At 43.8% G+C, this 16,320-nt stretch overlaps 1 protein-coding gene across 1 annotated transcript in view; it reads right to left on the bottom strand.

Annotated features, from left to right (window-relative positions):
- DEPDC1B (DEP domain containing 1B) overlaps positions 1-16,320 on the bottom strand; it is a 109,149-nt gene that overhangs the window by 78,581 nt on the left and 14,248 nt on the right. The window contains exon 2 of the mRNA XM_077462684.1: positions 386-651. Within this exon, the coding sequence (XP_077318810.1) occupies positions 386-651 (266 nt within the window). The remainder of the gene's footprint in view (positions 1-385; positions 652-16,320) is intronic.

The raw sequence follows: 16,320 nt of genomic DNA, 5'->3' as shown, positions 1-16,320 counted from the left end.
CCCTGTGACATGCTCAAAGATCATGGAAAGATTCATCAATATCAGAAGGCAACTTTACTGGTGTACCGAGCAAGCACTGGCTTCCACCTGCTCACCCCAGAGTATAACAGTGTGTCCATCTCCCAGGAAAGCCTTGGCTCCCAGGTTTGAGGCATATGGAAAAGCCACAGTATACGCTGCAGTTATCCAGAGGGGGTATTGCTGATCTGGGGTCTGCTATTTACAGGACAGTTTTGGGGGCAGAGAGGAGCGTTACAGTTATGCAGGTGCACTTTTTTAATCCTCTGACCTACCTACAGTTCTCAGTTGGTGTCACATTAGCATTTAGTGCCAATAAGAGGAAGAGGAGAATGCTTTCGCATGCAAATGAATTATTAGAATTCACCTGTAAAGGCCGTTGTTATCTTCAAAGTCCTCTTTCCCCCATCTGCCTTTCACATCCTCTATAACATGGTTCTTTGTGAACTTCTTTAAGAGCTGGATAGTCTGATCTCGAGTCACTTGTGGCCCAAAATTCTGGTTGCATTGGAGCAGCTCATGTAGCCGGTCTACAGCTTCCGAGGCCGTGAAACACTTCTCGTAGATTTTAAAGTGCACGCGATGCCTCTTCTGCGGCATTCCAGCACGGAACAGCTCAATCGTTTCATTCCACTGAAAGAAAACAATACAGAATGTTAATGGGATTTTCACAGTGCACAAAGGCCTCTTTCACATAGACCTAACTGCTGACTTGGGATCCGCAGTGGATCGCACTGCCACAGTGCCTGCCCTGCAGTTAGCAAGCATGTGGGAGGGGATATGCCACCTCCCACATGCCTGTAGGCACTGCTGTGTCACACATTTCACAGAGCCTGCTTTCTGAACTGCAGATGTGCTGAGAGGAGGCTTTTCAGGAGGCAGAGTCAGTACAGGAATCACTGGTTGCAGGTAACAAGGTACTATGGGATGTGTAGTCCTTAGAAAAGGAAAGTAAACAGCAGAATAGAATCTGCAAAGCATGCAGGGAATCCGGGAAGGTGTGGAAAAAGGTGACCAGCAGACAGGCAGAACTCACAACATGAAAAGCAATTTCTCGATTGTCAAAAATAATCATATTTCCGTGCTGGAATGCCAAATACGAAAAAGTGTATGGTGTTTAGAGCTCCTTTATAAGATACCCAGTGACCAGACCATTGATTTTAACAAAAATCTTCCTGAGATACGTGCATTTAACATTTTATGCAAATGGTTTACATGTCAAAGCCTCCCTTGTGTAGACATCCAAAAAGGCCTAAAGCAGGGGTGCTCAGCCTTTTGAAGAGCAAAAAGGCCACTTTTAAATTATTTGGTAACCGGTCGCGGGACAAAATGACCTCTTGAGTTTTACCACCTTCCAAAATTACAAATTTAACCGCATGCCGACCAGCCGCTGCAGCATGGCTCGGCTGCGCGAATCGCGTTATGTTACATTGGTAACATAAACGGCCACTGGTGGGCGCGCCGTCCGCTTGCCCCCCAAGCCAATGCGAGTGTCCGGCGGTCTCGGTCGCCGCCGGGCTCCCACGGAGAATCGGCAGCTGTGTGTGTTTACACACATTTTCTGGTTCCCCGAGCAGGGAACTGTCAGATCGTCTGTCCATACAGAGTATGGACAACAATGTGTTAGTTTCCCTGCACAGTCCCAGCCCCCCTTAGGTTAGAACACAAAATAGAAAATCGCTTATTGCGATTTTTTTTACCAAAAATTTGTAGAAGAATACATATCGGCCTAAACGGAGGGAAACTTTTTTTTTTTTAGATTTTTGGGGGATACTATAGCAAAAAGGTAAATATAATGCGGTTTTCAAAATTTACGCTTTTTTTGTTTATAGCGCAAAAAATAAAAACCGCAGGGGTGATCAAATACCACCAAAAGAAAGCACTATTTGTGGGAAAAAAAAAAGTCAATTTTGTTTGGGAGCCACGTCACACGAACACGCAATTGTCAGTTAAAACGAGGCAGTGCCGAATCGCAAAAAGCAGTCTTGTCTTTGATCAGCCAAATGGTCCGGGGCTTAAGTGGTTAAACGAGCGCTTACTCTACAAAGCCACCTATAAGGCTGCTTTCACACAGATGTGCTATGGTTTACCCGCACCGGGGCCTTTGCTGCACTGAGCCATAGACTTCTATTGCATCTTATGGGTGTGGCACACTTTAACCCCTTTCACACTGGGGCGCTTTTGCAGGCGCTATAACGCAAAAAAAAAAGGTGTCTGCAAAGCGCCCCGAAAGAGCCGCTGCTGTCTCTCCAATGTAAAAGCCCCGAGAGCGGTGCGCTGGCAGGACGCTAGCACGGGGGTGGGCTAAAAGCTCCCTGCTAGCAGCCAAATAGCGCCAAGAAATTGACGGTAAAGCGCCGCTAGAAATATTGGCGTTTTACCAGTGTGAAAGCGGCCTTTCTGAAAGCGCACAAAAAAAAAAAAAAAAAGCTCCTGTACTGTATAATACACTTTTCCTGCTCCAGCTTCTGCTGGCATCGATCTCGAGGCTGCTAGAAAGGTCCCGGGCAAAGTGCACTTGGTATCAGTCTGCCTGGGACCGGAGCCGGCGCTACAGAGAAAGCACTGGCCTACACAGCTCCTGCTCCCTCTGCTGCCAGCACCAGCTCCATGCACTCTGATGCTCTAGGAGGAGAGGTCGACCTGTTGATCGCGATCTGGGTTTGCAAATCCCCCCCATCCCAGAGCATGGGACATGGTTTGAGGTTGTGGGCTACAAGTTGAGCACTCCAGGCCTAAGGCTAGCCATACGCAGATTTCCCCCCCCCCCCCCCCCCCCTTTCAGCCTGCAAACTGAACAGGAAAAAAAAAAAAAAAACAAACACACACACACACACACAATTTCCTCCATCCGTGCAATACAGTGCAGATGGATGAATCCACTGTGGCTATTGTGCTCTGACAGGCAACGCCACTGGCTGTCAAAATACACAAACAGCAGCTACATCTGATGTTGCAATCTGTTTGGCCAACAAATTTTCCACCCAGCCATTTCATTTTAGTAAATGAGGGAGGTCGGGCACAAGGGGGTTAACAGGAAACCCACTGAGCAAATTTCATTCTGTTTATAAGGAGATGGCTACAATTTGAAGAGCGTATGGCCAGCAAAAGACTGCTGCTTGGTGCTGCCATATTGGTTGTGATATCAGCAGCCCCAGCAGACTTACTGTAGATGTCAAAAGATCATGTACTAGGGTGCGTAGAGAGGTAGAGGAGCTGGATCAGCACAGAAAAAAGGTAAACACTTGCAGAATAGAAAAGGGCTATGATGTATAACAGAGGAGGATTCTGTGACTCCTCCGAAAGTCAAACTTTCTACCAAGTTTGAAAGCAACTTGTATGCAAATACAACATTTGTGAATGGAAAAACTCCTGTAAGCAAGCATTTAAAATACTTGATATTTCTATGCTCTTACCTGCAATTTCTCATGCTGGTGACCGGGTCTCTTTAAAAAAGTTCTGATTCCTTAGTTTATGTCACCGGTCCCATTTTGTACAGAGTTAGACATAAGAGATAAATTAGATGTGCAGTCATGATCCACACACCAGAATTAGTGTTTCCATAAACATAAACCCTCAGTGGAACATTCCGGCTTATGAATATGGAGAGTAATGGATGAGTCAAAAGCAGACATCTGCTATTGATTTATCTGAAAACAAGCAACAGATATTGGACAAGGTTTTCTAACCCATCAGATTGTTACTCGCTGATTTCTCACCGTCAGTCAGCAGTTTCTGAGGTACTTCTGAACAAGTGATATCCATCTATCCATACATACACACACAGTATCTCACCCCTCACATTTTTGTAAATATATTATATCTTTTCATGTGACAACACTGAAGAAATGACACTTTGCTACAATGTAAAGTAGTGAGTGTACAGCTTGTATAACAGTGTAAATTTGCGGTCTCCTCAAAATACCTCAACACACAGCCATTAAAGAGGAAGTAAACCCTGATGAGTTTACTTCCTCTTTCATTCCCTGCAAAGGCAAAGCATAATGGACTACTATGCATCGCATAGTAGCCCATTATGTGTCACTTACCTGACACAGGAGCCAGCGAAGTCGCCGCTGTCCCCTGTAGTCCGCCGCATCCATCTTGTTGGTGGGGTCTCGCAGCTCCGCAGCTGTCATTCGGCGAAGCCGCGATGACGTCACTCCCGCGCATGCGCACGGGAGCCGACACGCGCGGCAGCTCCGTCGCTGAGATGCCGCGCTCAGTGCGCCTGCACGCCGCTGTCTACGTTTTCGGGCAAATATCTCCTAAACCATATAGGTTTAGGAGATATTTCTTGGACCTACAGGTAAGCCTTAATCTAGGCTTACCTGTAGGTCAAAGTGGTTTGTAAGGGTTTACAACCACTTTAATGTTTAAACCGCTGGCAACAAAAGCGAGTACATCCCTAAGTGAAAATGGCTAATTGGGCCCAATTAGCCATTTTCCCTCCCGGTGTCATGCGATTTGTTAGGCTGGATTCACACCTATGCATTTTTAGTGCTTTTTGCAGATTTGCTCTAAAGAACGTGTTCCATAGGAAACAATGTTAAATGGACTGCAGTGCAGATCTGCAAAATGCAAAAGCACTAAAACTGCATAGGTGTGAATCCAGCCTAAGACCCCTTTCACACTGGGGTGTTTTTCAGGCGCTTTAGCGTTAAAAAAAAGCACCTGTAAAGCGGCCTGGAAGAAGCTGCAACTGCAATCCCAATGCGAAAGCCCAGGTGCTTTCACACTGAGGCGCTGCGCTGGCAGGGCATCAAAAAAAGTCCTGCAAGCAGCTTCTTTGCAGTGCTTTTGGAGCGGTGAGTACACCGCTCCTAAAGCACCCCTTCCCATTGAAATCAATGGGAAGCGCCTGCAAAACGCCTGAAAAGTGCTTTTGGCAGCAGCGTTTTGTGGGCGCTTTCAACCCTTTGTTTGGCCACTAGCTGGGGTTAAAAGCGCCCCAATAGTGCTAGAAAAATGCTGGTAAAGTGCTGCTAGTTTAAGCGGCGCTTCACAAGCATTTTTCGGGCGCTGACATTGTGAAAGGGCTCTTAAAGCACTTGGGCTTTCACATTGGGATTGCAGATGAGGCTTCTTTCAAGCGCTTCACAGGTGCTTTTTTTAATGCTAAAGCGCCTGAAAAACGCAAAAAGGGGTCTTAGTGTTACAAGTTCTTAGCTGTGAATGGGCCCAAAAGAGTTTCACGCAGGACATGGGAATCATATCAGAACTCTCTGCAACCATATCAGATTAATGGGCTGCCAGATGTAAACATATCCATTGTGTCCATTCACATTTCACAACATTTGATTACCACCATTCTGTCAAATACTTTTTTTTTTTTTTTTTGGAACCTCGACAGACATGGAGATAATATGATAAAGGGATACAAGTCTGTTTACATCTGGTCACCCATAGAATGACATGGAGCTTCCAACCAGGTCTGCCTAAAAAAACCTGACAGGCAGAACTGACCGGACCGTCCACTTGAAAATTGGTCTAAAAGCTCCCTCAAGTGAGACTGCCCTTCAGGGGAACAGAATATTTGGAGATGATGGAAGAGTGGAGGGCTTGTGCTATTGTGCATTTAGATCTACTGTATGTGATAAACAGGCAAAGATTCAGACGCTATAAAGATTCATACTTTATAAATCCCAAAGGGAAATTACTGAAAACATTTTTAGTAATTTTTTTTTTAAATTAAAATTGTTGAATAAAATAAGATTTTTACAATTTTTTTATTTTTTTATTTAAAACCGTTTAAAGTGGGCTTATCTTTACAATTTACATTAAACATTAACAAAATAAGTCAGAGTGACACATGTGAGAGTCTGAGAAGGCTGCCCACTCCAATTAAAGTCTTTGAAAAGAAAAAAAGTGGAAAGTTCCACACGGGGCTTTTTAGCAGCAAATAGGAGTCAAATATTTTGTAGTTAAAAAAAAAATAATAATAATAAAAAAAAAAACACAGATTTTTTTTTTTTTTTTCAAAAGATGGTTCGATGCAAAAACATACATAAATCAATTAAAATATGAGCTCTGGTATATAGAAGGCTAGACAAATTAGGCTAGAAAAGGTTATACATCAAGAGCGATACATTGTTACACTTGAAATTGCACTATCCGACATATGGAAATGCCCCAACAAAACAAAATACAAAATAAGTCAACCATATCAACTATTTGCCAGGAAAAAAAATAAATAAACGGTTGTGCTCAAGCGTCATGTGACTTAAAGCATAGGAAAAGATCACATAGTCTCTGCTTATCAGATGTATAGTGTTCTGCCTCCGTGTACACTGCTAAACTGCTTGCAAGAGGACTTGTAATGAGCCAATATTACCAGCAGGGCACAACCACCATGCAGCACTACCAAGCAGGAAGTACCGTATTTATCGGCGTATACCACGCACCCCAAATTTAGGAGGGAATTTTAAAGAAAAAAACTTTAAGGAGGGAAGTTTAAGAAAAATAAAAAAATAAAAAAACTTACATTTAAATGCCCATCAATGCAGCCTTCTCAGTGTCATTTGCAGCCTTCCATTGCAGCCTGTCATTTACAGGCTGTTTAAAAATGGCGCCACCGAGATACAGAGCGGATGTCCTGTGTATCACGGCGGCGCTCGCTAGCTCTCTCGGCTATTTTCGTTCTCGGCAGCTTTCAGAAAGCCACCGAGGGCGGACAAAAATAGACGAAAGCTGCCGAGAGCAACCGAAAAAGGCCGAAAGCTGCCAAGAACGGCAGAAAAGGCAGAGAAGCTAACAATTGGCGTATAACACGCACCCACGATTTTCCCACGATTTTAAGGGGAAAAAGTGCGTGTTATACACCGATAAATACGGTAAAACCTGCAAATGTAATGATAGAATGGCTGTCTCCATGTACACATTTAAGTGCAAAACCAGGGTGGATAAAAGGCATGTGTGTTTTGTTATGCAGCAAAAGGCTGTATATTCTGCAATATTTACATTTTTGGTAAACTCATTTATTGAATCCAAGCTCTGCAAGCTGAGATAACGTACACTGCGTGGAAAATTAAATGCATTAACGTCATTTATTTTCCTATGGTTCTTCTGTATTTTTACATGTACAATTGTATGATCATTTCTGCATGTCCTATAAAGTTTTTATCTTTTAGTACATTAATAAATTATATTTTTATCCAATTGACATCTTTTTAGTGCCACCTCTAGAGGGGGGAACATGCTGCATTTACCTGCACTGGAACTCAGTAAAACCAGTCAGTCAAAAACGCATCCAAAATGCACTGGACCCTAGTATAGTGAAAAAAAAAAAGAGCTCCCGGAATGCATCCAGAAACGCATCAAAAACACAAAAAAAAAAAAAAAGGCACATGCAGAAGAAACGCATCCGGAACAGATCTGGAGTAAACAAGCCCTCAATAGGAAACCTTCATTTTGCTTGCAAATATTTAAGATGATAGCTACCAGCAAGAACGTACAAGTCCTTACATTTAACCACTTGCCGACCAGCTCACGCAGATATACTGCGGCAGATCGGCTCTCCTGCGTGAGCCAACGTACCTATACATAGGTCCATGCAAGGAGGATAGCGGGTGCCCACGGACTCAATGTCTGCCGGTGACCCGCAATCAGTGAGGAGAGGCATAGTGGGGAACTGCCTATGTAAACAAGGCGATTCCCCGTTCTGCCTAGTGACATGTCAGATCTCCTGTTCCCAGTGATCGGGAACAGCGATCTGTGTTGTCATGTCCCAGTAAGCCCATCCCCCACACAGTTAAAAACCACACTGAGGGAATACACTTAAAGTGGTTGTTAACCCACTTTTAGTAATTTACATAATCAGTTGTCTCCTCATACAGTGATACAGTCTGTTTCAGTCAAAACAAAAAAACCCTCCTTCACCGTATCTCACGGCGGCTCTCTGCGCTCATATAACCAGCCGTGTCTCCTCTCTGCCCGTCTTGCAGAAGCAGCGGGTGGGGCCGAGGTTTCCCCGCTGACATCAGTAGGACGCAAGGAGGAGAGGAGTCATGGCCAGTCACATGACTGCCATGAGATACCGTGAAGGAGGTCATTTTTTTTTATAAATCACAGAGACAGCGGGGCACTGTATTAGGAGACAAAACGGATAGTATACACATTATATATATTTCTGCAGCAGGAGGGGGGATGGGGCGACACTGTCACTAGGTGACAAGCAAAGGGGGAGGAGGACAGAGGAGACGGACACAGAAGAGCAGGCTGCGGCTGAAGGAATCACGCAAAAAAACAAAACACAATGTCAGGGGCTCAGCAGCCATGATTGTGGTCTGTTTGCAGAGGGGAAGGACATAGCCAGGCAGGATCAGAAAGGTATTACAGGGTTCCAAATTACACAGCACAAGCACTGTGCTGTACAACATTCTTTAACCACTTCCTTACTGGGCACTTAAACCCCCCTCCTATCCAGACCAATTTTCAGCGCTAATGCACTCTGAATGACAATTGCGTGGTCATACAACACTGTACACAAATGAAATTTTTATCATTTTTTTTACCCCCAAATAGAGCTTTCTTTTGGTGGTATTTGATCAACAGTGCGATTTTTTTTTTTTATATATACAAAAAGTAAAAGTAAAAAGAACGAATAAAAAATAAATTAAAAAAAAAGGTTTTATTTTTTTATAAAATTTTAAATGGCATATATGAGGCATAATTGCCTCTTCCATTTCGGGACTGATGTCCCTTTAAGATGAGCCGGTGGTCGGCTTTTTTTTTTTCTCCTCCGCTGTCAGCGTGAGGAGAAAATAAAAAAAGCAATTACCAAGCTTTTGTTTAGATCATGGAATCAGCTGTCATTGGCTGACAGCTGATCACATGGTAAGGGGCTGAGACCGGAAAGGAAAGGGTTTTTTTGGGGGGTTGTTTTTTGGAGAATATAATCCACAAAATAAATAAATACATTTCTTCACCAGTTTAGGCCATATATTCTTCTACATATTTTTGGCAAATAATTTTCAAAATTGTCAGTTTTTTTTGGGTTTATGGCACAAAAAATAAAAACCAGTGAGGTGATCAAATACCACCAAAAGAAAGGACATCAATTTTTGTTTGGGTATGTCGCACGACCGCACAATTGTCAGTTAAAGCGACGCAGTGCCGTATCGCAAAAAATTCTCTGGTCATTAAGGGGGCAAATCCTTCTGGAGCTGAAGTGGTTAAAGAGCACCTGTCATTTCAGATCCATCATGGCAGCGCCTGTTAGCGGTCATCCACTCACCTGCTGCCACCACATCCCTCACCTTGTTGTGTCACTGCTGTATCACCTGTAGTCCCATTAAAGCGAATAGGACTGTCGGTGAGTCAACAGAGGAGGACCTGCTGCGGAACAGTGATGACAATTGCTCTTTAAGGGCCAGTTCACTTCATAGAAAATGCAGTCCCAGATGCTTTTCTGCATGCGCGTTTTTGACGCGTTCCAGTGCGGTCTTGATGCAGTCTAGTGCATTCCCCCTCTTTTCTTAACCTCAAGGACATGTGTGTTTCACAGAATTCTAGGACAGTCCAGTGCAGGAAAAATGCAGCATGTTTTTTTTTTTTTTCTGGAACGCACTGATGTGAACTATGCCATTGAAAACCATATAACCTACTTTGTGCGTTTTTGATACAGAAAAATAAATAAATGCACTGGACTGCATGTGGTGTGAACTGGCCCTAAAAAAATTAAGATTTAAATCAAATTCACCCTATGCAAAACTATACAGCACACAAAAGGGTTGGCGATATATTATATATACACTTTACTTTGATCTTTTACACGGATACCAGAGATAAAAAAAAAAAAGGAAATTGGCCACCAGAAATAAAACACGTTAGTATGATTCACTTCCTATTGCAGTTTCCTGAACATCTCAAGATGCACATCAGCATGAAGTCTTTCAGCATAAAATGAGGCTGAGCCATGAATACTAATCATTGCCCAACTGGTTTCTGTAACAGGTCACTCTGTTATTTGGTTCTATTGTTAAATGGTTAACAGCCCATGAAACTGACCCCTGCGGCTCCCGCCCCACCTAAACAAACGCCTATCATGCGGTTACTGCCAGATCATTCATTTACAAAGACAATAAGAAAATAAGTATAACTAAACGTAACCCTTTAAAAATGGGTTTTATATGTAAGATTTCAATGTCGTTCAGGGAAAAAAAAAAAAAAACGCACTAGAGAACAAAGCAAAATCATTGCTATGGAAAATCAAGTTGAGATTAGCTACTAAATATATATATATATGAATACTGTTTAAAGAATTTTTATCATTTGTATTCCTCTGGTAACTTTAGAGAAAGTAATGTACTCAGGCTGGGTTCACATTTGTGCATTGTGGGAGCACGCTTTCTTGCAACACACAAACGTGCAGCTTCTTTGCACACGTGTGGCATTCATTCATTCTTAGGCCCCTTTCACACATGCGGACATTATGTCCGTATTTCATCCATCCGTTTGAGGATGAAATACGGACATACATGCATTCCTATGGGATAGCGGGTGTCTGCAGATGAACATCCGCAGACACCCGATATCGTCCGCCTCCGCAATTGTCCGATTCTGCAGACGGAGGAAAATCCTATTTTTCTATCCATCTGCAGAGCGGATCGCATGAACACGGACAGACGGTGCGTGCTCATCCGATCCCCCATAGAGGAGAGCGGAGAGCTGACAGGGTGCAGTGTGCCCTGTTATCCGCCGGCTCAGCGGGGACAACGGAGCGATCCTCGCTGAGCAAGCGGATCATCACGGGGCGGATCATTACTGATCCATCCCGTGTGAAAGGGGCCTTAAAGTGGAGCTAAACTACACGATACTTAAAGCGGAGCTTCACCCACAAGCACCCTCCCCCTTCACTGCCACATTTGCCACTTTTTTTTTGGGGGGGGGGTGTTCTGCTTCCTGTCTGTCTCTATGATAAAGAGGCATGTAATATATTTCTCCATAAAAGTAAAGCCGTTTGCTTACCCAAGAAGCTTCCAAAGCATAATTTCAATACTCGGCCAATAGGTTATGGGCCCAGGCACCGGGGAGGATATCCCAGGCACCCAGAGGCACTGGAAAGAATACTCAGCGAGTACAGCAAGTCAGTGAATACTGTATACAAGATACTGAAAGATGGCAAGTGGTTCAGATCTGAAGTTTGCAATTGCAAAGCTGAACAATGGCAATTACTTACCAGCTATGAAAGTTTAAACTACAAATGTTTCTTAGCATGGGTGACTTGTGGCAAGTGCTGAATACAGACAGACCCACAGAGGGAGAGACAGAAAAATGGCATAGGAAGGATAGGCAGGCAAAAAGTTATTATAAGCTTGCTAGTGGAAGATGCCCAGCTTATCCACATAAGAACAGAGAAAAACGGCCAAAGGTATGTGGACTGCATTACAAAAGCTGCATGAGCGTTCAAGTCTAAATAACAAACTGTTTTTGCTGTGAAAGTTATACAAGATGAGACTAGAAAGCGGCCAGCAAACGTGTGACCACGTGAATGCTATGCTAGAGATTATAGAGCAAAGATATTGTCGCCCTGCTCCTCTGCAGCCTTCCAGAGACATATACTGCGCTCATTACAGCTTTAGAAACCAGACCTGAGCAGAAGCAGACACTGGAATAGAGTAAAACCTTGGATTGCGAGCAACGGTTTACAATTTTTTTTTCTTTAAATTTAAATACTGACTGACTTAATTTGCGAGCGTTGTCTGGCAAGACAAGCAGGAGTCAAGCCTCTGGGGTGTGCTGTACTGCATTTGGCCAGAGGTTCAAGGGCACCGTGGATGGTCAAAGACACTCGGAAACCCTCAGGGAAATGAATAGATGAATATGACAAAAGAAAAAAAAATAATAATAATACTTACCATGATGACAAAGCTCTTAAAATGTACACAAGGCACAAAAGGCACAGAGCCTGTTTTCGATGTAAAACAACAGTCTCACAGTTAAGCTCCAGGGTGATGAATGCACAATTCACAATAACCCCTTTCATGCGACCTTAGCTGTCGGGCGTTACCCGGAATGAAGCCCGCAGCTGCAAGCATCATCCCGGTACCGTTTTTTTAGAGTGCTAAAAGCTGCTCAATTGTTATCCCGGAGGAGCGGGAAGAGACATCCCCCTCATCACTCTGACCAGGCCGCCTGTGCCACCACTTCCGGCGTCTAGCCACAGACTCCGAACAAAGTCGTAAATGGCTTTGTTCCAGTCTCCTGAATGTAATCATGGATGTGACATCACAACGTCACTTCCAGTTTACTCGCCTGCCAATGGCGCCGGATAAAAAAATAAAAATAAATTATATATAGTTCCAAGTAATTGGCTTAGGCATTAAAGGGATAATAAGTGAAATCACTAACCTAGTCCCAAAATACCAAACCAAGCCGCTCTCTTCGGTCACCCCAAGATCTCCTGCTCTTTAGCTCCCTTGTCACCTCCTCCCATGCTCGCCTCCAGGATTTCTCCAGAGCTTCTTCCATCCTTTGGAACTCCCTACCACAATTTGTCTGACTGTCCCCTAATTTATCCATCTTTAGCCGATCCCTGAAAAACCTTCTCTTCAAAGAAGCCTATCCTGCTTCTAACGAACACTGTTTTACTTCCTCCATCAGCTCATCCCCCCACAGCTATAACTTTTTGTATCAATTGACCCTTCCTTTTTAGATTGTAAGCTCTAATGAGCAGGTCCCTCCGATTCCTGCAATGTCTGCCCTCATGTTGTAAAGCACTGTGCAAACTGTTAGCGCTATATAAAACATGAATAATAATAATAATAATAATAAGCAATGCCTCGCAAAAAAAAAAAAAAAAAATGGATTATCACCTATACAGGCACATCACCACAGACCAGCAAGCCAATATAGTCTCCAATGACCTACACAGCAAAATATATTCACTTATGGCACAGAAGTCAAGAAGCTATATAGGACATTATAAAGAGAGGCTTATCAGAATTAACAATAGCGCCTTGTAAAATGCTCATGCAAGGCAGATTCTGTATTGTTCCGATCTTTTTGCAAGTTATCCACATCCTGCGGAGAAGTTACCCTGTTTAGCTTAGTATTGTCCACAAATACAGAGATTGAACTGTTTACCCCATCCTCCAGGTCATTTAGGAACAAATTAAATAGGATTGGTCCCAGGACAGAACCCTGGGGGACCCCACTACCCACCCCTGACCATTCTGAGTACTCCTCATTTATCACCACCCTCTGAAAATCGCCCTTGTAGCCAGTTTTCAATCCATTTACTCACCTTATAGTCCATGTCACGGGACCTTATTTTGTACAGTAAACGTTTATGGGGAACGGTGTCAAATGCTTTTGCAAAATCCAGATACGGGCCTTCCTTTATCTAGATGGCAGCTCACCTCCTCATAGAAGGTTAGTAGATTGGTTTGGCAAGAATGATTATTCATGAATCCATGCTGATTACTGTGTCTCATTACTAAAATCTTGTATATAGTCCCTTATCATCCCCTCCAAGAGTTTATATACTATTGATGTTAGGGTAACTGGTCCGTAATTCCCAGGGATGCATTTTGGGCCCTTTTTAACCACTTTCAGACCGGACCAATTTGCTGGTCAAAGACCAGACCACTTTTTGCGATTCGGCACTGCGTCGCTTTAACTGACAATTGCGCGGTCGTGCGACGTGGCTCCCAAACAAAATTAACGTCCTTTTTTTCCCACAAATAGAGCTTTCTTTTGGTGGTATTTGATCACCCCTGCGGTTTTTATTTTTTGCGCTATAAACAAAAATAGAGCGATAATTTTGAAAAAAACGCATTATTTTTTACTTTTTGTAATAATAAATATCCCCCAAAAATATATAAAAAAACATTTTTTTCCCTCAGTTTAGGCCGATACGTATTCTTCTACATATTTTTGGTAAAAAAAAAAAAATCGCAATAAGCGATTATTGATTGGTTTGCGCAAAAGTTATAGCGTTTACAAAATAGGGATAGTTTTATAGCATTTTTATTACTAATTTTTTATTATTTTTTTTTTTTTACTAGTAATGGCGGCGATCTGCGATTTTTATTGTGACTGCGACATTGAGGGGGACCCATCGGACATTTTTGACAAATTTTTGGCACCATTGTCATTTATACAGTAATCACTGCTATATAAATGCAGTGATTCCTGTGTAAATGACACTGGCAGTGAAAGGGTTAACCAGTGGGTGGCAGTGTAGGGGTTAAGTGTTCCTAGGGGTGTGTTACTAACTGTGGGGGGGTTGGGCTTTCATTTAGTGTACACTGATCTCTGCTCCAATCACATGGAGCAGAGATCAGCGTCACTAGTTGCTAGGCAGAATGGAAAAATGTTGTTTATACAGCATTTCCTCCATTCGGCCGCTCCGTGAGACAATCGCGGGGATGCCCGCGGCGATCGAGTCCGCGGGTCCCGCGACCGGACTCACGGGGGTCCCGACCAGCGTGGGAGCGCGCCGCCGGCGGCGCGCTCCCGATGGCACGGCGGCAACGAATATTGGACGTACATGTACGCCAATATGCCTGCCCGTGCCATTCTGTCGACGTACATCGTCGTGCGCTGGTCGGGAAGTGGTTAAATATTGGTGCTACATTGGCTTTTCTCCAATCAGCTGGTACCATTCCAGTCAGTAGACTGTCAGTAAAAATTAGGAACAATGGTCTGGCAATTACTTGCCTGGGTTCCCCAAGTACCCTTGGGTGCAAGCCATCTGATCCTGGTGATTTATTAATGTTGTTAAGTTTCCCAAGTCTAATTTTAATTTTAATATATGTCTTGTATTTTAGCAGTCCAGTTTGATGACCCACAATGAGAAGAGAGAAGAGATTTACACCAAGATGAGAAATAGGAAGGAGGGGGCACCCACAGTGCCACATCCATAATGTATCAAGGGAAAACAAAGAAGATATCAAATAGATAGCAACAGGTCGGACTTTTAAGGCATGGAAGCAAATTGGAAAGTAGTATTTATTTTATTGAAAAATACAATATAACAGTGCTCAAAACAATATAAAAAAAAAAATGAAGAAGAACAACAACAAGGAAGAAGGCAGAAGGAAGAAGGCAGAAGGAAGAAGGCAGAAGACAGAAGGCAGAAGACAGAAGGCAGAAGACAGAAGGCAGAAGACAGAAGGCAGAAGGCAGAAGACAGAAGGCAGAAGACAGAAGGCAGAAGACAGAAGGCAGAAGACAGAAGACAGAAGTCTCCAGGTTTTTCACCTTAAAGCGGTTGTATACCTCACTTTCAAAATTTTTACCTACAGGTAAGCCTATAATAAGACTTGCCTGTAGGTAAAATGAATATCTCCTAAACGTGTACGAGAGAGATATTCACCTTGCATGCAGCCGCTGACGTCAGCAGCTCATGCACTCTGAAGGTCTGGCGGATGCTGCCAGAAAGTGAGAGCTCCTTGCCGGAAAGAGGACTCCCACGTGCATGCACAAGAGTGACATTATCGCAACTTCTGCGATGCGAGTGGCAAACCCGGAAGAAACACAGAAGGAACATGTCACCTCCCTCAGCGGTGACCGGGAGGTGATGCCGTCACTTCGTTCTTCAGGTTTTTTTTTTTGGTGGGTATACCATCGCTTTAATGAATTCTATGCATTGGAGATGAAAAACCTTCTGTGCTGCAGTTGCCCCCCCCAGAGCCCGCCCCCCCCCCTTTTCTTATTCGGGCCAATCCGCTCCAGCAATGTGCACGAGCCCAGCGACTCCACCCACTGTCGCCATCCTCATTGGAGAGATTGATAGCAGCAGGAGCCATTGACTCTCGCTGCAGTCAATCAAATCCTGTGACAAGGGGCGGGGCCAAATCCTACTGTCTGTGTTCATGGATGCAGCAGTGGGACTCGAGCGTGGTGCCCTCATGGAAAGTGGCTCTCCGCGGGTGCACCCGATGAAGAGGATCAGGGCTGCTCTGTGCAATACCCTTGCAGAGAGCAGGTAAGTATAACATGTTTGTGATTTTTAAAAATAACAAATAAACCACACACAATACTTTACAATTACTTTAAACATCCACCATGCAGGATACATTTATTTTAAAAGGCTTTTAAATAGTTAGTGGGAGGGGAGTAGGAAGTGTGTTTTAAGCAGATAGGATTTAGTCCAGCCAAGAACTATCCACAGATTTACAATTTAAAGCAGAGCTCCACCCAGAAGGGGAAGCGCCACCTGTCTGCCTCCCCCGCCCCCTTCCCCCACAACCAGCCCATTCACAAAGCACAGCGCGCTTCACGTATGAGCAGTGGAGGACCGGCAGCGAAGCCACAAAGCTTCCCGGCTGGTTTTGCATAGTCATGATGCCATCG

Source organism: Lithobates pipiens, unplaced genomic scaffold (assembly GCF_037356315.1).
Source record: "Lithobates pipiens isolate NorthernLeopardFrog02 unplaced genomic scaffold, aLitPip1_a1.2 Scaffold_3, whole genome shotgun sequence".
Classification (NCBI taxonomy): domain Eukaryota; kingdom Metazoa; phylum Chordata; class Amphibia; order Anura; family Ranidae; genus Lithobates; species Lithobates pipiens.
This window is presented reverse-complemented; position numbering and strand designations above follow the sequence as displayed.